The sequence below is a fragment of the Halichoeres trimaculatus genome, unplaced genomic scaffold (genome assembly GCF_033239565.1).
Source record: "Halichoeres trimaculatus isolate MK-OKI-2021-1 unplaced genomic scaffold, fHalTri1.1 fHalTri1_scaffold_17, whole genome shotgun sequence".
NCBI lineage: Eukaryota > Metazoa > Chordata > Actinopteri > Labriformes > Labridae > Halichoeres > Halichoeres trimaculatus.
Window position 1 is genome coordinate 21,784,316 of NW_027437195.1, and position 23,229 is coordinate 21,807,544.

Consider the following 23,229-nt stretch of genomic DNA (forward strand, 5'->3'; position numbering starts at 1 on the left):
AAGTTAAACTGGCTCAAGTTGAGCAACTATAGAAGAGCATTGAGGACCACAAAAAAATGTTGACTTGAGGAAAAGTTCTGTATTGTCTTAAATCTCTGTTTTTGTTTTTGTGTTTAAGTTCAGAACTTCAAGAATTAGAATTTTGAAATTATCTCAGAAATCTGAGAAGCAATCTAAACACTGTCTTAAATCTGAAACAGTAAAAGCAGAAAATTGTCATTTTCTCCTCAGAATTTGAGGAGAAATCTGAATGCTATCAAAATTTTCAAAATTCTAAGAAAAAAATCAAAATTCTGATTCTTTTTTTTTTTTACTCAAATTCTGAGGAAGAGTTAGAATAATGACTTTTTCCCAGAAGTATATCACTTCCAGATACCACAATTTAAGTCAGAACCCTGAGAAGAAAACTGAATTCTGACTTTAGTCTCAGAATTTTGAGATTTTTTCTTTCTTTTTTTTTTTTACTGGTCTCAACACTTCAGTGGCTGTAATCCTCTCTTGAAGACAGGAGACTCTTTTTTTGATCAGCTTTTTTCCCTTCCCCCAGATTTTTGAATCAGATGGGGATTTCGCTTTAAATGTTTTATGTTAAAAGATTGTGTAAAACAGTTGGCCAAATGCTCATGTGTTCTGTCCTACTATGGTGCACGTATGGATTTCCTTAATTTTGGGGGATTGGTGATCAGCCCATCATTACATATGAAACTGATCTTTTATACTTCCGGGAAGGTCTGTCAGCCAGCCATTGTTGCTTTTTGCTCTGTGACCTAAAACTCAGGACAATTTATTGGTGGTTTAATTTAAAACATAAAGATTGGATTGTTTTACAGGTATTGTTCAATGATTTTCAACAAAATAAGATTGGAACATTAAAGGTATACGCTGTTAGTTATAAAAAATAAGAAATAAAAATCGGTTTCGGCCCAAATCTGTATCGGCAGGTCAGGCTTTTAAAAGATCGGAGATCTGCCAGAAAATTGTGATCGGTGCACCCCTACAACAAGCATCCCACTTTGAGAACCACAGGGTTAAGCATTCAACCACGCAAGAAAAGATTTTGTTTAATTGTCTCATGTTTCTGTTCTTAGCTGCCTCTGGGTCAGCTTCAGATGCGGGAGGCCTCCGTACAAGAAGTCGATCGATCCTGTGACTCAGACGAGGATTATGAAGCCGGCAGTCGAGGTTTCCTCTCCTCACACTGCACCTTAGTGGTCCAACCCAGAGACCAGAGCCCAACGTACCTGCTCATCGGCACCAAGCAGGAGAAGGTTACTGCTGCAGACCTTTTGAAAGTGAAACTGTAATTAACCCTTAGATAGGGTATGTTAATAACATACTTTCCTTTGTCCACACAGGACACGTGGTTGTATCATCTGACGGTGGCTGCAGGCAGCAATGCGTCCTTCAAAGTGGGCACAGAGTACGAACAGCTCATCGGTAAACTGCTGGACGCTGAGGGGGAGCCTGGTGAGAAAACCAACATCATTAGCTGCTGTCAGGGGGAGGGGTTTCTGTGAGAAGACCTAAAGTAGAACTAATGGTCGTAACATATTTAAAAGCAGCTTAAAATTTTAAAAACTTGGTCCATTTTTATCATATCCTTTGTGGTAAACACAGTAGAATTGTATTCTAACATCGTGACACATACAGTAGTTAAAAATAATTGACTGAGAGGCTTAAGGCTTGCTAAGTGTCTCTATAAGCGGACACAAACTCACTCAGAAGCTCTCAACTTGTTATTTTGATCCCCGATGTCTGACTGCTGTAATCCACGCTGCAGACGGTGTTTACAACTGCAGCTCTGTGTGTGTGAGTTTTTGTCAGCTGTTGAGTCATTACAGCCTTGAAACTCAATCTGTACTTGTGTGTGTGAGTGTGTGCAATGTGGGGTTTATGTGTTTATATGTGTGTGTGTGTCCTTTTCCCAGAATCCACCTTGTGGAAGAGCGAGGCCTTGAGTTTCTGTAAGGAGGGTCTGCGCTCGCCTCTCACCACGCTGCCCTCTGAAGCTCTGCAGACAGAAGCTCTCAAGCTTTTCAAGGTCCGCCTCTCCACCTCTAACCTCTCTGTCTGTCTCTTTTGAATCTTTTTTCCTCTCTCTTTCAGCCCTTTCTCTTGAATCCCTTTCTTCCTCCTGTCTGTCCTGCTCTTTCTACCAGAGTCTGTTCAACACATCATGCACCCTACTCCAGTTTGTCCCCTCCATAGCCCCCGTTATCCCCCTCCTACTCTTAGATGCACTCTGTTGCCCTCCTCGTCTCCTCCCTCCTGCCTCCAAACCAGATCAAAGGGCCGAGGACGAGGGCCCCAGCTCATTAAAAGTGTGGAAGAGAGATAATGGCCTTGATTATCTGCTCTGATTGAAGCTAACTGTCCTCTGGTGTGAAAGGAGGCCCTCGAAGCAGAGACATGGGAGGTCAGGGCCTTCAGAAAGTGGCAGCCATGGATATAGAAGCCACAGGATGGGGTGGGAGAAAAATAAAGCAGAGAGATCAGAGACCTTGTAGGAGGATGTCAGATCCCTTTCCTCTGTTTTCAGCTCCGCAGCCCCCTCCTCATGCCTCACAGCCCAGTCACCACGCTGCTGGATTGAAAGCTGAATGGATCGGCTCTCTCTTTGACCAGCCAGCCTTCAAAAACAGTCCCAAACACACACACACACACACACACACACAAAGACACAGAATAAATGCCAGTGATGGGCTTTTCAAGTCTCCGCTCTGCTTCGGGCCTTTGAAGTTTTAATGAATCTGACAAGACTGATGAAAACTGTTAAATTGGTTCTTTGTCTTCAGTCGAGCATGTGGATGAGAACAAAGGTTGTTTCAGAAATAATGACACATATTTGAGCTCTTTCCGACCTCATGCCATCTACTTTTGTTTTTTATTTCTTCTGACTTAAACATACACACACTATTATTACTGTGGATGTAATGTGATGTTCACTGGTTGTTTTAGAGCTCTAGTAGCAAGTTATCTAAATTTTAACACAGCAAAGCTAGCTGTTTCCACCTGTTTGCAACATTGATGCTAAGCTAGGCAAATTAATTTTTATCTCTACATTTACTGAGCATTTTCTATTTATACATCGGTGAAAAAGCAAAAAACTATCAATCCCAAAAATGCTACAAAAAGATCCCTGCCGCTCTGGGATGCACCCACACCACCTATCTGAACCTGGAGTCTCAAGCGTGTGTGTTTGGCTCCACCTGCTGGTCAAACAGAAGAACTAACTCAGTGTTTTTATCTCTGCAGTCCTGTCAGCTCTTCATCAACGTACTGGTCGAGTCTCCATCAATCGATTATCACACCTCCCTGGCCCAGAATGCTTTGCAAGTGTGCCTGACCCACCCTGAGCTGCAGAACGAGATGTACTGTCAGCTGATCAAGCAGACCAACCAGCGGACGCCGCACAACTACTCCCTGACACAGGTGCAGAGTGGAGCCTCAAAATAAATGCATGTAAAGAGAAATAAGACGAATTAAACTAAAGGTTTTCCTCTTTTTATCCCCTGTACCCACAGTGCTGGCAGCTGTTGTCTCTCTGTGTGGCTCTGTTTCTGCCTCAGCAACATTTTCTGTGGTACCTGAAACAGTACCTGCAGCGCAACGCTGACCCAAGGTGAGGTTTCCCTTTAAAAGCATGAGGAAAACAAAAACCTTCACTGTGCTCTGACATGTATTTTATTTGCAGTTTTTCAGTTTCTCACTTTTTCTTCCTGCAGGAGTGAGGTGGGAAAGTACGCCGTGTATTGTCAGAGGTCTGTGGAGAGAACTCTGCAGAACGGAGAGCGGGAAGCCAAACCATCACGTATGGAGATCGTCTCTATTCTGCTGAGAAACCCGTACCACCACTCACTGCCGTTTAGCATCCCGGTGCACTTCATGAACAACACCTACCAGGTACACATTCATTGCTGTACAGTAAACCACCGGCTTGCAAATGTGGGCTCAGGACACCCTGGGGATCCTGGAAATGCCTGCCAAAATCAAGAACTATTGAGGATTGCATATTTCATATACTACCATTAAAAGATAAACAAAAAGATTCCTTACATTTTGTACAAACCATACAAACTGTTTTTTTTTCTTTTCCACATTTATGTGTTGCCACATGATCCTGGAGGTGACCACAGCAGGACGACAAGATAACAATGGCAGGCAAATTTAGGAAACAACAAGATGTCTAATTTTCTACTGATCAGTAAAATTAAGTACCATAGCATCGTATCATTGCAACTTACTCAGGGTCCAACAGGGTGATTCATTTTAAGTCTTTTGCTTTGCGATTATCTATTTTTATCACTCTGGCTTTTAAAAAAAACTGAATTACAGCCTTTGTCTGAAACGTTTCATTTAAGCTGCTGTCTCTTTAAAGCTCCCTGCTCCACAAAATCCCATCTCTCTTGCCCCGTTTCCACCAAGCGATTCAGTTCGGTTCGTCTCGTTCCCACTGACTAATACCAGGACAGATCCCCAAATAACCGAGACAAGCCGCCCCGCTTTTTGGCACCCATCCGTTGGGGTGCCGGACTAAACCGATCCGATCTTGGAGGGTGGAGCTACAACACTGCAGACCATTGATTGGTCGAAAGAATTATCACTTATGACGCAAGAGCAGCTGCATTTCTCTTGGTGGCACACAGACTTCTCTGAAACAAAGCTTGATTGCACTTTATATCAAAGAGAGGACAAAATGCTGGATGTCTTCCATCGTTGCTCTTTGTTTACTGTGTTGCGTTTTTCTTCTTCGTTGAATTTATTAGCAGAGTACACTGCGTCGCGCTGCTATGGCGCCTCACTATTATGTTACTGATGCAGCTGTCAGCATTCGGCTGACACGCCGCCTACCACGAGGGGGCAAGGTTTGCTGTGGAAACGCAAACAGGACCAAACCATACTGATCTAAACCGGACTGCTTGGTGGAAACTGGGCTTCTGATTTTCCAGCCTTCTGTAGGCCTGTTGCAGCCAGAGCTATGGGTTGACCTCAGTGTTTAAGCATATTCAGGGATTTCTTCAACATATGAATGTGTAGTGATTTGAAAATCTGTACGTTTGTTATAAACATTCAGCAGTGTTACCTAACATCCATGTATAAAATTTGAGGAAGCAAAATACCCCCGTTTAAGTAAAACCAGTTTTTGCCAAAGTGCTTTCTCAGATTTCAGTTTTTGCAGTTATGTTTGTGTTCCTTTTCTTCACTGTAACTTTGCAGATTTGTCAAATCAGGTCTCTTAAACCCTGTTGAACATTCCAGTGCTGGTATAAGACGTTTGCTTTGTCCTCCCTTCAATCCAGGTGGTGGGATTTGACGGCTCCACTTCGGTGGAAGAGTTCCTTAACACGCTGAATCAGAGGATTTGTGTGAGAAAGCCTCAGCTGTCAGGTTTCGCCCTCTTTACTGATGATCCGTCAGGCAAAGACCTGGAGCACTGCCTGCAGCCGTCTGCCAAGGTAAGAGGATGGGTCGCTGAACATGAGGGGGAGTAGAAAGTAAATGAAGGCATTCTTCTGTGAGTTATTGATTTTCAATTTAGTAAAAACTCCAGCCAGTAAAGGCACATTGAAATAGCTTCTGTGTGACCAACTGGAAACTGATTTGCATCCTTTTTGATAGATCTGTGATGTCATTTCTAAATGGGAGCAAGCTCTAAAAGAACTGCATCCTGGGAAAAACGAGGGGACGAGGATTGTCCGTCTAATGTACAAAAACAGGTAAAACTTCAGCCGTTAAAATCAAACAAAAACATAATGAAAGTCTTCATTAGAAATGTCTCATACAGATTTCTTCAATTCTGCCCAAACAGGTTGAGCTTCAGGTCTCAGGTGAAAGGAGAAACAGAGCGAGAGCGCCTCCTGCTGGCGTACCAGGTGAATGATGAAGTTCAACAAGGCCACTTCCCTGTGAACAAAGAGCTGGCTCTTGAGGTGGCTGCCCTCATGGCACAGGTCTGTAAATGTAATTTTTGATTAGTAAAATATGTTTTTCTGTTTACTGAACAAACATCAAAACGGCTTTACATCGAGGGCAGTCACAGATCTTACGGAACAAATATAAACAGCAATTGACAATAAAGAATATACAGTTGGGATTTTAATAGATTTAAAAAAAGCATTTGACACCATGAACCATTCACCATTACTGTCTAAACTACAAAGATATGGAATCAGAGGAACAGCACATAAATGGCTCAGCAGTTACCTGGAAAACAGACGACAGTATGTAAAAATACACAATAACAAGTCTAACATGTTACAGGTCACGTGTGGGGTCCCACAGGGATTAGTGCTGGGTCCTAAATTGTATATACTGTACATTACTGATATATGTGATGTGTCAGAATTGTTTAATCTTATTTTCTTTGCCGAGGATATTTAGAAGTCGGACAAAAATGCCAAGAAAAAACTCATGATTAATGATATGGAGATAAAACAAGTTTATGAAATTAACAAACTGTGTTGGAAACCTCATGTAAATTGCATTCAAACCAAAATATCAACTGCCATACTATATAAAACTTAAGAAATTCTTAATTTAAATGTATTACAGATTATTAACTGTTCCGTCATTCTTCCATACATGACTTACTGTGCGGAAGTTTGGGGAAGAACATACAAAGCAATCACAAATCCCACCTTTTTGCTTCCAAAGAAAGCGATTAGGCTCCTAACCGAGCTGATTATCGAGAGCCAACACAGGACTTATTTATAAATCTACAGACTCTAAAATTTTGTGAACTTGTGGATTTAAAGCTGCCATATTATGCTCCTTTTCTGCAGTTAAATATGGATCATTGATGTCTTCATGAAATGGTAGTAACATGTTTTGGTCCAAAAAGCCAATAAATCAAGCACAGCAGCATTGTTTCCAGGCTCTCATTGCCCCTCTGTTCAGAACGCTCTGATTTAGTGGGCATGACCTTCGTATGTTAATAAGCCACTGCTGATACCGCTTCTCCACGTCACTGGGGGTGGCGCCACGAGCTCCGAGCAAAGCTTGTTTACTGTAACATTACAGGCTAAAACAACAGGCTAACCGCAGCTAAAGTTAGCATCCTGAAGCTAACACAGAGACAGGGGGGACACTGAGGAAAACCTCTTACATCTGCTCCACAGCACAAAGCATTTAAAATACTCACATTTCCAGGGTCCCAGGTTTATTGGCAGATGGTTGGTAATGTGCCTGGATTCAGGACCAGTCTATTCACTAGCCCTCTGTTGTACTGTCCAAACTAGCTAAGATGTGTTTTGGTATTTGGAGTTAGTCTGTGGAATGGATTAGACACAGAAATGAAAGAATGTCAAACATATGGTAGGTTTAAAAAAATATTTAAACAAAAGATGATTGCAAATTACAGAAATGGGGTGTAAAATTATAGTGTGTCTGAGATTTTGGATAGACAAAGGGTATATTTCTGATAAATTAGTAGTTATGTTTACCTTATTGTTATATACAAATCTGAGTAGCAAGCTGAGAAGAAGATCATGTATATGAGTTTTTATGTTCAAAGTGACCGAAATAAACTTAACTAAAAAATAAAATAAGTGAATAAGCCGTAGATTTGTTAAATTCTGTATCTCCTTGAACTTTCTTTTTAATCCAGGTTGAACACGGTGATCTGGAGAAGCCGGCTGCCTCTTCTCCTGCTGCCTCTCCTCAGCATAAGTCTCAGCTGATCCTCCTGCAGGCCTTAGAGCGCTTTTACCCCAAACGCTACAAACAGGACTGCAGCTCAGAGCAGCTCAGGTAGACCCAACACTGCTGCTGCACAAAATGAACAGTCAAATCCTTGTTTTCAAACAGTTGAAGTTTTTATGAATTGGTGTTTTTCAGCAAGCCGTGACAGAGTAATTTTGTGTGAATCACCAGAAGCTAAAAATTTTTCTTGTTTGCTTTCAGAGATCTTACTGAGCGTTTGGCCACTAAGTGGTCTTTGCTACGTGGGTGCAGTGCATCCGAGTGTGTGAGAATATACCTGACCGTGGCTCGGAAATGGCCGCTGTTTGGAGCTAAACTCTTCAGTGCCAAGGTGAGAGTTAAAGTTCACACCAGTACACATCTCTTTGTCCCTCTGTGTTTTGAAGTCTTCCATCCAGAGAAGGAAACTGGTCTAGTTGTCTTCAACCATAACACAGCCATCCATCACACTTTTAAACACAGGTCAGACCAGTTTAAGCCCCTGAAGAAGACCCGGGCAGGAAGCTGGAGTATGTGCTGTGACAGTTTACACCAGAAACATGACCTTTCTGTGTTTGTTCTGCCCACAGCCAGTCCCCCCCTCTCCTGTAGAGCAGAGCCAGGTTTGGCTGGCAGTCAATGAAGACGGACTGTGTGTGTTGGATTATACAATGGTGAGTTTGAATTATAAGGCATCATCAGTCATCTGAGTTTAAAGAGGGGATGTTCATAGTGTCCCTTTGCTCTTCACACTGGTGTTTTAGAAAACCCTTATTTCAGCCTCTGTCTGTAACGCTTAGTTTTAGCTGCTGTCTCTTTAAGGCTCCATGGTCAGTAAACCTCTTTCTCTCTGATTACCCAGCCATCCTGAGGCCTGTTGGGGGCTGATCTATGAGTAGACCTTGGTGTTTGAGGCCCACTCCTCCAACATGATTTCAACAAGTTTAATAAAGATCTTGTGCTATTTTTTATAACAATTGGTCAACAGATTAAAGGATTTCTATGACATATAATTATGCAGCAGTTTGAAAATCTGCACATTCAGTATGTCCAGTGTTGTGACTTCATGTCCATGTTAAAAGTTTGGGGAGAAAAAAAACTCTCTAATTGTAGAATCATCACTTTATAGAAGGCAGACACTATTTTTAATTCTAATCTTGATCCAGCAAAACTAAAGTCAAAATTCTGACCTGAATCTTCAGAATATGTGTCAGAAAGAAATCTTCTATTTCTTTATTTGCCTCACATCCAGAGAAGTTGTTTTGTATTTCTTGTCCTCTTCCATTTAACATTTTAAGTTAAATTCATTACACTCATACATTTTATGTGACATTACTTAAGTTCATAGCTCAAAAATGGGGATTTCTTTGCCGCTGTGCTGCTCAGCTGGCTTGAGAACAGATGTAGAGCTTTGTTGACCCACTGGTCTAAAGTTATTTCATTTTGTGGTGCTCCAAACACCACATATCCAAAGGAAAATAAAATGGGCAGCCTCCCAGCAGACATTCTTGACAGACAGGACTTGCACCATGTGGATGTTTGCTTGAGCTTTGTAATTTTTGGATATATTTCATTATTGGTCTGGCTGAGAGTGCTGCTCAAAAGCTTTCAGATAGTTAAGAACAAAATCATAGGAAGAATCTGGAAACTATTTCACTCTTCCTCTCTCCAAAAAGCAGAAACCAAAATGACTTCCTGGCTCAGTTTTGAGATCAGTAGTAACACCTGAGCATGCTCCCACTTTGCCTCTGTATCCCCACACATTTCACACCAGCCCTGCTTTCATTTTTCAGCACACACTGCACTCATACTCCTACCAGTCTGTGATAACCTTTGGTGGTTGTCGTGATGATTTCATGGTAGTCACGAGCCAGCAGAGGGAGCCAGGAGGAGGAAAGAAGAGCGTGGAGAAGCTGGTTTTTACTATGGCGAAACCAAAGGTGAGTGAAATCAGATGTTCACTTTGATTGTCTGATCCTCACCGAAACACAGATGCAGCAGTTTTTCCCGATGGGTTAATCCCTGATCAGTATGTGGCATTATTGTAATGTAAAGTCTGTAAATGTAAGTTAGTTTAATTGAGTACAAATCTGAATGCTGAGTTAGCTGTTTTGTTTTATTTCTTAAATTGTGAAAGACAACAAATTGCAAGCACAAGAAAGTTTAATGTTTCCTTTTACTTGAAATATCAATGGTTAAATAGTAAACCAACAATTAAGTCGCTAATAGTGATTGCTAAATGGTTTGTATGGCCTACAGTCATGAATAAACAATAGAAAATGTTTTCTCATTTAAGTGGTTAGCTAGAAGCAATAGATAATTGTTACATAGCTGAACGTCAATGGATAATCAATTTTAAAAGAATTGGAAAAAAGTTGAATCCTGTTTTTACCAAAAGTAATACATTTACAGCTGATACTGTTGGGGAAAAGTGTGAATAGCCAGCTTGAGGTAAGAAAAAATACATAAATAAAACCTAAATAAATGGATAAATGGTTAAAAAAAAAGCTAAAAGTATGGCTTAAAGTTCTAGCATAGCTAAAACCTCTAAACTAATAGTTAAAAAGCTAAGGTATTTTAGCTAATGTTTAGCTTAAAGGAATAAAAAGCAAAGAGCAATTTTAAGATTGTTTATTATTTAGCTTAAAGAAACTGATAAATAGTTTAAACAACAGTATTGATGAGTTGGTAGGGTTGATAAACTTAAAGTGTAATGTAGCTAATAGTTGGAGGTTATCTGCTTTCTCTAAGACAAGTAGCAATCCATACATAGTGGCTAACAGTAGGCTCCACCGTTGCCAAGATTCTCTCACTAAAGTACAGAAATTTGATTAAAGTTGACCCCATAAAAGGTCAAAAGTGAAAAACTAGTATTGTATACAAAATTTGGTAGTTATCTTAAGTTGTATTGTGTCAAACAACATGTAATTTGTAGAAATGGTTGTAGAAATGTAGCTCATTAGCCTTAAGCTAACCTGTCACAATGGGTTGTATAACCAGCATGTCCATTTCAGAAAATAAGTGCAAATGCACACATTTTGGGCATGGTTAGGTATTAAAGCTGTTGCTGATAGCTTAATCATTCTTAATAGATTTAACTTAAAAACCGATGGAATTCAACAACCTCAGCTGAAAATTGAACCGGTAACATTTTTTGGATTGTTGAGATTGCTCGCTAACGTCTAGGATGAATAAAGGCTCCAATTAGGTATTTGACATTTTTATTTTAGATTTATGGAAACATACATACAGTTTGAGAGTATTAAAAATATCCATAGAGTATTTTACAGGACTTTGGGGTCTTTCAAAGACAGCTCAGGATCACAGATCCAGCCCATCAGCCACTGATGAACGGCTAAAACATGTTTGAAATAGATTTAGAGTCAGGGTGATGGAGGTGTAATAAATTTTCTCCGCAGGATTGATTTATTTACCTGTTTTGCACAAATAATAGCTGATGGAGAAAACAGGCTTTTCCTCTGGTTTAACATGCAGAATCTCAACGGAGCTGTTACCCAGAGTTGTATGACTATTGTGGCATGACTTAATGAGGGTAACTCAATTCTCAATAGGTCGTCAGTTTGGTCTCTCAGCTTGGGCTTCCTGCTCCCTGTGATCAAATGAAACTCAATCATATCATCATGTTAAAGTCATTACTCCTGCTCTGACCCTGTCTCAGATCCTGGAGGTGACTCTGCTCATGGCCAGCTACATGAACCACTGGAACCCGAACCTCCCGGCTGCCTCACACCAGCAGCCGCTTGGCCACTGGGATGGAGACAGCCGACACTTCCCCGCCATGAACTACACCACCAAGGGCCCCACTTTACTGTGAAGACCAACACAGACTGTTTGAGTACAGGGAGGCCCGATGACAACAGTGAACTTTAGCCAGCTACATGTGGAGTGTCAGGTTGCATGTCTGGGTTTGACATTTTTACAGAACAGGTACTAGAAGATTCTTTTTGAAAGTCTTTTTTAAAGGAGATTTAGGTTTAGAAAAGTCAGGATCAGCCTTAGACTATTTATTTCTACAACAAAGGAGTCTTTAACTCTGCTTTATCTGGAGCTAAGATCATGCTTGAAAATGTAAAAATCTGGCATTGGAATTTATGTTTTTGACTATGATAGAGCTCTGAGGACTTGTTTTCACCTGCAGTGGAATCCTTTTTAGTCAAATTTACAAGTACGTGTTTTACTAGTTTTTCAGTGAGACACATCTGTCCCCCTGAGAGCTGCAGCTGACTGGAGCACAGTGCTGTCGCTGTGTATTAGTCCCCATTGATCAGTCGTACAATACAGCTCACAGTAGTTCAAATGACTGAATGTGCTGTTAGAAAAGAACTAACGTTGCATCTGGTACTTCAGTTTCATCGTTTTTTTAGTATCTTAATCTCAAACTTAGAGATTCAGCAACTATTTTTCTTTATCACTGATTAATCTGACAGTTGTTTTTCAGTGTAATGATTAAGTTTTTAGTCCATAAAATGTCAGAAAATAAAAAGAGGTTTCTTGTAAGTTTTGTAGAAACCAAGCTGACAAGAGGTTTATGTTTATATTTAGAGAACTAAAGAAAAACAATGTGCAAATATTCACTTTCAGCTGCTAGAACCCACATTTTTTGTTCAATATGATCCACATGAAACCTCTGTAATACAAAAGTCTGATTTAGCATATGATCCACTTAGTTTTCCATCCAACCATAATGCCAACCATTATCTCTCATTTAGGTAATTCTAAGTTAAAGTTGTCAATTGGGTCACTTATCTAACATAGAAGAATATGGAAAGTAAGACCCGTATCTACTTTGATGTCATGTTTTTAAGGTACATAAAACAGTGAGATACCACGGTGTCATCCTTAGACACATTTCACTGTAACTGTCCCAACATACCGCAGGTTGATCATCTGATCACCAAATTCTTTCATAACCACAAACAAAAGAAGAAGCCAATTATAAATCTAAAAAAAAAAGGGTTAACAGAATATTTGAAAGACTTGAACTGTTTTGGATCAAACCACTTTTTCACTCGTGTCCATGTTAGTTATTTATTTCATTTTCAACTTTTTGTTGCTTAAATTTTCCACATTTAACTTTGGAAATACTTCCATTTCCTTTATGTAGCAGAGTAATTTAAGAGCAGAGTATGTTTGGGTGTTGTTTCTGGACTAGAATGTGTTGCAGATGTTTGAGAGGTTGTAGGGTATTTTCTGTGTTGCCTGTTTGTATGTGTGATAATAAATGAAATGGTACAATCTTGTTGTTCTGCGATCTGACTGAAGTTGAAAGTAATTGGTTACGGCATACGTCTCTGAAAACAGAACTTCTCAAATGTTATTAAATGTTGCCGCACAGGAAATTATGTAATATGTAGGATCATGTGCTTCTTTGACTGAGAAGCTCCAAATTTAAGGGTTAAACCTTAAAAAATAAAATTTAACACAAGAGGCAGTGGTAAGTATATAAAAGGAAATGTATTGAAATTGTTATTTGAACAAAATACATTATTTGTATCACGATGGCTCTTTTGTGGGAGCTCTCTTGCTCTTGCCCCTTCCCACACAATCTGCAACAAACAACTGGTTCATGCATGAGTCATATTATGCTTAAAGTAACACTGTGTCTACACACCATTTTTCTTTGCATTGAAACCCTCCATCCACTAACCACACACTCCCCCTCTGTGCTGCTGTTACCCTCCCTGCACAGTGTACAGGTTTTACTGGAGTCCAGGTTGCAGAATATAAGCTGTTCTGCGTTTTCTTATCCAAGGGGGTCAAAGTGGTAATGGCATTTTCCTGCCAACTAGAAGCTGTAAATTCATGCTTTTAATAGGTCGTCTGAAGCTCTGTTTGTTCCACAGCAGCTCTCATTCGAAATGAAATGCTCATTATAGGGCTCAGCGCTGAATTTCTCAGTGCTCATCAAGTACAAAAACAACTTTTTTTTCCATGTGGCAATGTGACTTTATAAATCAAACTGAATCCAGAGTTAAATATTCCAGTGTTGTTGGATAGAAAAGCATTTTGTTCCTCGCACTGTAAAACTTGAACAGTAATTTACAGGCTGACTGTGTCATTATGTATGCTCTGTGAAATATGACAGAAGTATGATTTTGGAAAAATTACATTTAACTGTAAAGGTGTGTAAATAAGGGATACTCACATAGTTTAAAGCTTATTCTAAGTCACATAAAGTCTTGTGGTTTTTCTCCTCAGCATAGTTGCATTTATTTTTAACAGTTTGCCCTTTGTTATCCATAATGACGCTAATGGGGTGAATACTCAATTTTGATTGGCTGCTGGGTGTATGCTATTCCTGATAACAGACACATAACACAAAAAAACAAACTTCCTGTCCAAAGACGAAGTTTAGTCATTATACTTATTAGATCTTACTTATCCCAAATAGCAAGGTGAATTTTAAAAACGCAAACCTAACAAAAGCTTGGGAGAGGTTAAGAGGTTATTAGAAATATATAAGATTTCCAAGGCCATTATCAAAATGCTCTAAGTGGCAAGGAATAAGAAAAATACACACTGAAAAATTGAACTTTTACTGGACTAAAAGAAATATTTCAGTCTTATTATCATAATTATTCCTCTGTGATACTTTAGTTAAATTACAAATGGTACAACCGTAATACATAACTTAAATAATCACATATAATAAGCTCTCATAATTTGGAATGACTAGTTTTTAAGTATTTGTCTTTAAATTATACTGCTGTTTTTATTCCAACAAAATGTGCATAAAAGCAGTAGCATGTTGAATTTTGTCCGTTGTCGATGCTTTACATAACTATGCTGCAGTAGTGCAGTTCTGCATCATTTGATACCAGCATAACGTGTTTATGTTTTGGGCCTCCAGCTGGGGTGAAAAGTGCAACTCCTGAACTGTTACATACTAAGGGTAAAAAGTAGTCAGACATGTTAACATGGATATAGAGCTCAAGCATGTTTACACTTCAATAAGCCGTATCTACTTGAGCATGTGATATTTTCTTTTACTGCAGTAAAGCAGTAGCTCTTCATCTGCACTGGACCATGAATTCTACTCTCTACTTTCATTCTTTTATTTATTTTCTGGATTTTCATTTTTAGTTCTTCCCTCTTCATTGTAAACACTCATTGTAACTCTAATGATCAAGATGTGAACACTTAACCTCTTACATAATGTTGGTCTTGTAATGTTTTACTGTAGTTGAAGGACCCCTGTAATTATCCTGTTAACTGTTCTTTCCACCTCCTGTTGTGATGCAGTACTTCAGCCACCTTTAAAAAGAGAGCAAGAGACATCCTGATGCATCACCTTTAAAACAAGTCTGTGACGTCACGTCGAGGTAGTACAACGTGTTATGAGCACATGATGTAATAGACTTGTTGAGACATCTTCATTAACTGGCTTTGGGACTAACATTCCTTCTTTAAATTTATATAATCTAATACAACATTTTGCAATTTAAGTCTGGCCAAAATGTCTTTAAAGTACAACGTGTACTTTACATAAGCTGAGGAGTGTGTTGTAGACGACTCATTCACTGTTTGCCTGTTGTGTAAACTTGCCAGCTCACAGGAGATTTTGACAGAGGTAAAGAATACGATGTGGAAAGTCTTCATGATGGTGTTTGTTTACTTGTTCTTAGGTTTTTCTTACATTTTACAATAAGTAATGCAATTATAATCTTAAGTATTAAAATATCCAAAGAGTCAAACACTAAATTATAACATGTGCTTGCGAAGTTTCTTCAGTAGAAAAAATTGACTCCTTAAGTGATACATTTTTCCAAAGAAAAGGTAAAATAGACACATCTTAAATAATGATAAACACAAAAGATGACCACTGCTTCATTCTGTACTAAGAAGAAACCCAAACAGGGTCAAATAAACGTCTGCTTGAACAAGTAGGTTTTTTAGTAGCTTTTTAAAACAGGGGATAGGGGTCTTGGGGACAGAGTTCCATAATCACTAGTCTTGAGTTTGGTGCACAGAACGATTAAAATGTTGTGACACACAGACCTGAGTGTCCTGCCAGGAGTGTACACCTGAAGCTCAGATAGATACTCAGGTGCTTGACCCTGTGGAGCACTGTACGTCAAAAAGTTGTGAAATCAGAACTTGTTGGAACTTGCTGTAACAAATTAATCCCATTTAATCCCCTTTCCAACTGAAAGTTTAGTGACTTAAATATATCTACAAATGCCCTTTGGAGGTACTATTCTTTTTTGTCATATTTTTTTGCACTTCAAGACAGCCTCTAGGTTTTTTTTGTATTGTATTGTATTGGAAAAATAATAGAAAACAAATTGATATTACAGTTTCCAACCAGCTATCTTGGAGTATTTTGAATTGCAATGTGCTATAATAAGATGTAGTGCTGCGGGCAGCAAAAAGACACTTTAGCAGCATAACCTGGCGGCCCAAAAGGAAAAACCTTTAAGTTTCATTTCAAGTGTCAGCCTATTCTTTCCCAGCAGCTTTGTTTATTTTTTTATTTATTTATTTTTCTACTAGAATAAGAACAGACTGGTTCCTATAGTAAGCGATACTATCAAATGTGAAATGATTGCTGCCATTGCTGACACCATCGTGTTAAATTGAACTATTTTGGATTGTTTTGTGCTTCTGCAACTATGCTACAAGTTCTGGGATCTCAATAAATCTAGTAAAATTATCAAAATATAAAAAAATAAAAAAATAGTACAGTTTAAAGCATTACATTTGTAGTTTTAGCAATTGCTTTGAGTGCTGAGTTTTTATTGCTAAATCAGAATTTGCAAAAATGGGATTTTAATCTGAGTTTATTATCCCATTCTCTTAATCTATTAAATATGCTCAATACATATTAAATAAAATACCAGACACAAAACAGCTGCAGTGGAATACCCAGGAACTTGAAATGTACAGCAGATAGTGTTGACAAGGTCAAAGCTCAACACAAAATTTCACATCAGTAAGAATAAAATGACCTTTGTGCTCATTATGTGATTGTTTGCATTATTGATTACAGTCAGGAGGTCATGGCTAATCAATATTTTGTTTACAATATTCAAACAAGTCATTGCTTTGAGGCAGAGGGAGGGTACGAAGAACAGGCAGTTCTCTGTTCGTAATTGATTCCATATTAGCCTAGCTTAGCTTAGCCTGTGTAATCACTCGGAGAGCTATCACTGCTGCGCCTTCAAGCAGCGTGGGCTGCCTCAGACAACACAACCAGCCCCACAACACAGCCGGTACAGGAGAGGTAGGTCTGCCTTTCACCACTGTTTGACGTACCGTTTACACGGTTATGACACATTAGAAGAAGCAATACTAGGCTTCATGTTGTTCATGTACATTTAAAAACACCTTCTTGTAACGGTTTTCTGTTATATCTCCGCTTTGGTAGAAATCCTGTGACACTCAACATGACAACCAAAAAGCCGCAGAGTATACTCAGGGAAGCTTCTCATCAGATAATAGCCGGTGGATCCGCTGGTGAGTCCAACAACCCTTTCTTTTAAACTTCTTGATGTAGATTACGTAATAGTTCGTGTCACTTGCACACCATTTAGAAATGCATAGGTAAAGTGTAGCTCCTTCAGCTTAAACGAAGTAACGCCCCTCACAGTTCGTTTCCCGCGAGACCGATACAAAGTCAGTTAGCTATCAAACATGAAATCTAAAACCTATCGTATTGGATTTCCAGCGCAGAGTCCACATGGACACAACAGCCAAAGAGACATGTGTCCCCAAGATAGTTCTCATCTTTCCCACGCGCTCGGGCTTGAGTGTGAACCATAGACTGTGAACACGGAAGCACCTCAGGGCAGAAATTTTTCTGCGCATGCGTACAGCTATTAAAGTCTGACAGCAATCGAGTGACTCGGTTGTTGTAAGCTACCTTATAGGAACTTAAATAAAAACAGGTACTACTGGTGGCAACTTCATGTGTAACGCCTTTAACAATAACTCCTTCCGTCTGGCTTTTATACCTCTTTGAAGCATTGGCTGTCATGTCTGAACTAATTTGCATGTTACATTTGACTGGATTTTCTCTGTTACACCAGTCGAAACGTGTAAGGTGGATATGCATTAAATAGGAAATCCAAAAAGGTATTGACTGACATTGAATTTTGCATAAACCATTTTAGAATAAATTGTTACACTAGTTTTAAAACTTAAATATTTGAAAGTTTTGCAGTAAAACTGCTCAACTTTGGGAATTACTTTCATGTTAAATTTGATGGAGGTACCTGTATAGGCAGTATGACTGCAGTGTTGCAAGTTAATTTCAAAGTGGATAAATAAATATTGTTTAGACCAGACTTGGGGATATATATCAAGGTCAAGAGGTTTGTGACTAAACCTTATGTAAGACCCATACAGTACAGTTTACAGTAAATTTAACAAGGGGTCAATGGTTTGCATAATTGAAATCAGAAAATGTTCATTTCCTAAAGATGTTGGTAATTTGTTATCTTTCAAGTTATGTTTCTGCTGTTTTTTATATGACTGTATTTTGTAACAGTTATACCATTACTTATGCATGACGCAACTATTAAAAGGCCCTTTGGCACTAGATACAGTTCCAACAAGGGAGGAAAAATGCTGCGAAAGTTTTATAGTTTAAGTGTTTTAGCAGTTCACATTTTGGCCACCTGTGGCAGCAGTGAGCTGCCATCGGTTGAGCCCTTTTCACTTAGCGAGTGAAGAAGATTATCCGCGCCGTGTTTGTTTTGGATTTAAAATCGTCTGAAGTCATCGCCTCCGTGGCTTCGTTTATCATGTTTCTAATGGCTTTAAGCTCACCTGACATCGTTTTCTGCCGCCACAGACATCAACTAAAAGTCGTCCTGCTTTTGGTGAGTTTATATCTTTAAGCTAACTCTTGTAACGGATGTTTGGAACGTCTGGTGACATGTTGACGGAGAAGCGGCGTTTGAGGTCTGTGTTCGCCTCCATACTTTCTAAGCTGTGAGACCTTTATTTGACAATGTGTTGAATTTGTGAGAAGCTTGTAATGGTGGCGATATTTGTTTTGCTTTTTGTGTCCAGTCAAGCTATTTCGGCTGGCATTTTCGTTTTCTGGGGTGTGTGAATTCAGTAGGTCGTAAGCTAGCGTGCCGTGTACTCTCAAATTTCATGCTGCGTCACTCAGCTCTCGCGGCGCCATCTTTAGGACTAACTTGGTAGCGACACACCTGTTTCCTACGCTATGTGCGAAGGTTGGATTTTAACAGATTTGTAAAATTAAGGTGATATATTTGAAAATTACGAGTGAACAAGTCAGAATTTCTATAACTTTACTCGTTTAGTCTGTATGTTATTTCAAAGGAGAAGATCAGGTTTTAAGAGCTCATATAAGTCAAAACAGTGATGAAACGTAAACTAAAAACGAATTATTCATTTTATAGAAAATTTAAAGGTATCGAAACAGGAAAAAATATTCATAACGTTTTGCTGAGGTTAAAAACACGGACACCAAATGTTTAATATTATTTCATTTTATAAATTTTTGGATTCTGTTTTCAAATTTTAATCATATATTTATTTGATGTCACTGTTCTAACAAGGACATTTTATCATTTCAATGATGTTTTTCATTTTTGATCACACTTTTTCATTTACTGTTAGTTTCAACTTTCTGTCGCTGTCTTGGGCGTGGAGGGGAGGGTTTGAGGGGAAGGGCTGGGAGGCTGCCATTTGCATATTACTGCATATTGTTGGTAAATATCACAGCACTCTGCTGGACCCCACAGACCTACAAGACCCTAAAGCTTTGGACATCTTCAAGTTCACCTGAAGCTTCAAAACCACAAGAAAGTCTGTATCTTTCTGCTGTTGTTTATCAAGAAGTGGAATGGATTAAAGATCCATTCTAAAATGACATAATAATCCTACTCCTGCTGAATTGACAGCACTGATTATTGATGCAGCTGAATATCTTGAGTTCATGCACCTATGAGGCCTTGTCAGCAATTACGTCAGCCTCACACTCACACACACTTTTTTTAACACGATTAGACACATGTCAGCTAGATAACGTGTATTAGAAAACATTGGCTAGCTTGTTTCAGCAGACCCCTGCAAACATTTAGTCACATTATTTTGAAGCCTGTTTTAATCTTTCCTACTTCTTGGTGAATAAAAGCAGAATGACAGACTAACGTGTTAATTTCTTGGTGAACTGTGGATGTCTCACGCTCAAGGGTTTCACAGATGTATGGTGTCTAGCCAAGTGCTGCACTGACGAAATGCAAATAACATGCTAATCCCAATCTCCTAGTTGTTCCCCCTCAACCCTCCCCTCCACTGAAACTGAAAAAGACAAAAAAAATGTGTGATCAAAAAAGTAAAACATCATTGAAATTATAAACTGTCACTGATAAAAAAGTGAAAAAAATTAAAAGTGAAATAATTTAAATCATTTCATGTCCGTGTTTATAACTTCAGCAAAATGTTATCAATGTCATTAAACAGTTTTTATAATACATGTTTTTTTTTAACAATTTCAGGATATGATTTTCGATGCCAAATTTTAATTTCAATACCAAACATTAAAGTAAAAAAAAACAAACTTGACAACCAAAACACAGTCTATGATACACATCCGTGCCATTACGGTGGAGCACGTTTGATTGATCAGCAGTGCACCTCATGCAGAGTGCAATTTTGAAGAATTGTGTGTTTAAAGTTACTGTTGCATGATTTTGTCTGTTCTGCCTCGTATGTCCCATTGAAAAGAAATTAGCCGCAGTGACTTAGATGAAGGTTAATACGAGAAAGATGTTGAAACTTCTCCTCTGAGGAGTAAAAAGACAAAGTCAAAGGGTTGGCAATCATTTGACATTAAACTGTGAGCAAAGACAACATCAGTGAGTAGTTTCCAGCAGTGTTTCTTTTGCATACAGTTTGTCATTTGTAGGTCATGACAAGATTGTGCAATTGCAGTATGGGTTAAGAAGTCTTGGATATGCATGGTGTCTGGTTTTGGCCTTGTCATCAGTAATGACAGTGAAAGATGGCAAACATTCACCCTCTACCCTCAGAACAGCAAACAAGAAATCATTAACTCTTCATTAACAGCTGTTGTGAATTTGTAGTCTCCATCCTCCAGCCCTGGATTGCAGGACTGTGGTTGCGGTTGTTTGTGGAATGCATTCAGTACATTCATTTGACGTGGCTGCTTGGTATAAAGTCATCAGTGCATACATGTTTAGCAGAGAAACCCTCTGCAGTTTTATCTTTGTAGTCAAGCTTTAAATAATTCAAGTAGGATGTGTAAATTTGAAGTTCTATTTTATCCCTCTTCATCTGTTTTAAGTTAATGTTGCAAGATGAACTAAAAGGGGATTGCCACACCTAGTGAAGAGTAAAGTCTATTTTTAGTGGGGTTTTTTTCCTTTATTGTTTCTTTTCCATTTTTTAACCCAGGGAGCTAACAGCTGTAAACAATAAGGGCGTCTTAACCCTCTCCTCATGTTGTGATCCTTGGTGTTGTTTTTGTTCTTACTCACTAAATGAATGAAAGCTAAAGTGTATCTTTTTTTAGAAATATTTCTTCAGCATTTATATTTTTGTCCATTTTTTTTTAAATGTGTACTCTTCATAACAAAAAAAACAGGAACCAAAAAATGTTATTTTGTTAATGTAATTGCATCTTTCCAACGCCACACAAACATTCATAGTGTTTACAAGAAGTTACAAACAACCCCTCTCCCCTCAGCTGCAGTTAAATCTCAGAGTTGTGATTCATCCATTGATGAGATTTGGAAACCTCTTTTTATAAAAAGTGATGCCAGAGGTGATGCGCTTCAAACCTGCATTCCCCTTAATGACCAGCAGGGGGCGACTGCTCTGTCTGCATAAACTAGACTGACTGGAAACTAATGAAGGTGAGCCTGCCTCTGTATGTCAGTTGAGATCCTCTTTAAGAGTTAATGGTGTCAGATATTTGTATTCTAATGCAGAACCATGTTTGTTCAGTGAGTTTTGGTCCTGCTAAGACTAAAAGGAACAAAAAGCAGGGTGTAAGTTTGTTACCACATAGATTTGACTTGGTCTGCAGGTGTTGACTCTTGTTACCACCCTCCTCTCCAGAAGGTTGAGGTAGAGACTGGCTGGGCTGGAGAGTGGTGGACGAGTGGTGGACGGGATGTCGTCATCTAATTTCTTATGGACTTTTTTTGCACTTTCTATACTCTTTCTTACTTTTGTTTTCTTAAATGCTGCGGTGACTCCTGAATTTCCCCTCGGGGATAAATAAAGTATTTTCTATTCTATTCTATTCTATAAAGTCTGCTACCTCCACTCAGGGGACTTTGTGATGGTGGCTACATTTATTTTTTTTTTTAAAACAACCTGCAAACAGTGTTATTTTTCTGGTTTTCATTTGAAAACCTCATCAGTCTTTTAAAGATATAGAATTATAATCCTGAATCTGAATTTGAATCATCACACATGAAATGACCATACAGGATCTGTATTTGCATTTAGTGATTTTGCAGTAATGTGAAAGTAAACCCTGCAAAAACATCTCACTGTTTCTGTGTGAAGTCAGCCTACTGCTGATGTTATATTAACCCATGATTTGTCAATTTATAACCCAGTGTTTTTAGGCTTTGCACCAGCTTTTCCGCTGTGAGACAAAAAAAAAGTTCTGGATTAGTGAATGCTGGATTTATGCTCCTTGGTTGTCTGAACTTTAGTTGACTCACCGGTTGATAACCATGAACTTTTCTTGTCACACTCTCACGTTCTCCTGAAGTACTCCGTTGTCTTAGGTAGTGTTTTTTATGAGAACCAGGTTGTCACATGCAGTCTGGCTTTGCTGCCTGTCTCTTCCTGTTCCCAACTCACAAGCCCCCTGGGTCTGACAACCTGCTGTCCTCTACCTCCACCCTGAAGCCGAGGGGAGGTCTTGTCTGTCCTCGGTGAGAATGATGGGACAGGGGTTTTGACCCCGACCAGAATGGACGCAGTGTTTCTTCTCACCCAGCTCAAGCTCAAATACTTTTTTTAATCCTTATTCTGGGCTAACGAGAACTGAGACAGGCTGTTGCTAATTTATGTGGAGTCAGTTATTAAACCTTTGACCTCTATGTGAATTGAAAGTTACTTTTGTGGCTATTGCATGATTCTGAATTGCTCAAAATCCCATGACACTTGTAATCTTAAAAATCATGGCAGCAGCTTGAGGAGCCAACAAACTTGCATCATCCCATCCTAAAATCCATGCACTGGTAGCAGAGCTGTTGAAAGTAACTCTAAGTTGCTGATTGCTATAATGTAATTTAAACTCTCAGAACAAGTGATAATGGCAGTAATGCTTTGATCTGTGACTGATTTATGAGTTGACGCCTTAGCAGAAGTGCTAAATACCAAAAAACAGATTTTTACAGCAGCAAAAAATAACATATTGCTAGCCTGAAGGAAAAGAAACTGTTTTGGTCTGAATATCTAATTTCTCTCTGCTTCTTTGCTTCATCCATACTCGAAGCTAGTTTGAGTTTAGCATTATCTGTATGGCCCACATCAACAACAGGCTTCAAAACCACATATCAGAAA

At 39.0% G+C, this 23,229-nt stretch overlaps 2 protein-coding genes across 8 annotated transcripts in view; both read left to right on the forward strand.

Annotated features, from left to right (window-relative positions):
• plekhh1 (pleckstrin homology domain containing, family H (with MyTH4 domain) member 1) overlaps window positions 1-13,908 on the forward strand; it is a 41,475-nt gene extending 27,567 nt beyond the window's left edge. For 5 of the 6 annotated variants that reach the window (XM_074691931.1, XM_074691933.1, XM_074691936.1 and 2 more), the window contains exons 17-30: window positions 1,089-1,268; window positions 1,356-1,467; window positions 1,929-2,041; window positions 3,256-3,432; window positions 3,525-3,622; window positions 3,726-3,903; window positions 5,301-5,456; window positions 5,620-5,717; window positions 5,810-5,951; window positions 7,607-7,749; window positions 7,903-8,032; window positions 8,271-8,354; window positions 9,474-9,620; window positions 11,360-13,907. In XM_074691931.1, the coding sequence (XP_074548032.1) occupies window positions 1,089-1,268; window positions 1,356-1,467; window positions 1,929-2,041; window positions 3,256-3,432; window positions 3,525-3,622; window positions 3,726-3,903; window positions 5,301-5,456; window positions 5,620-5,717; window positions 5,810-5,951; window positions 7,607-7,749; window positions 7,903-8,032; window positions 8,271-8,354; window positions 9,474-9,620; window positions 11,360-11,515 (1,914 nt within the window). In that variant the 3' untranslated portion in view covers window positions 11,516-13,907. Of the gene's footprint in view, window positions 1-1,088; window positions 1,269-1,355; window positions 1,468-1,928; window positions 2,042-3,255; window positions 3,433-3,524; window positions 3,623-3,725; window positions 3,904-5,300; window positions 5,457-5,619; window positions 5,718-5,809; window positions 5,952-7,606; window positions 7,750-7,902; window positions 8,033-8,270; window positions 8,355-9,473; window positions 9,621-11,359 lie in introns of all 6 variants that reach the window. The other variant, XM_074691937.1, reaches the window with a different exon arrangement.
• Window positions 13,909-16,787: 2,879 nt separating this feature from the next.
• slc25a21 (solute carrier family 25 member 21) overlaps window positions 16,788-23,229 on the forward strand; it is a 111,606-nt gene continuing 105,164 nt past the window's right edge. The window contains exons 1-2 of one of the 2 annotated variants that reach the window (XM_074692083.1): window positions 16,788-16,924; window positions 17,069-17,157. In XM_074692083.1, the coding sequence (XP_074548184.1) occupies window positions 17,088-17,157 (70 nt within the window). In that variant the 5' untranslated portion in view covers window positions 16,788-16,924; window positions 17,069-17,087. Of the gene's footprint in view, window positions 16,925-17,068; window positions 17,158-18,355; window positions 18,525-23,229 lie in introns of those variants that run through there. The other variant, XM_074692084.1, reaches the window with a different exon arrangement.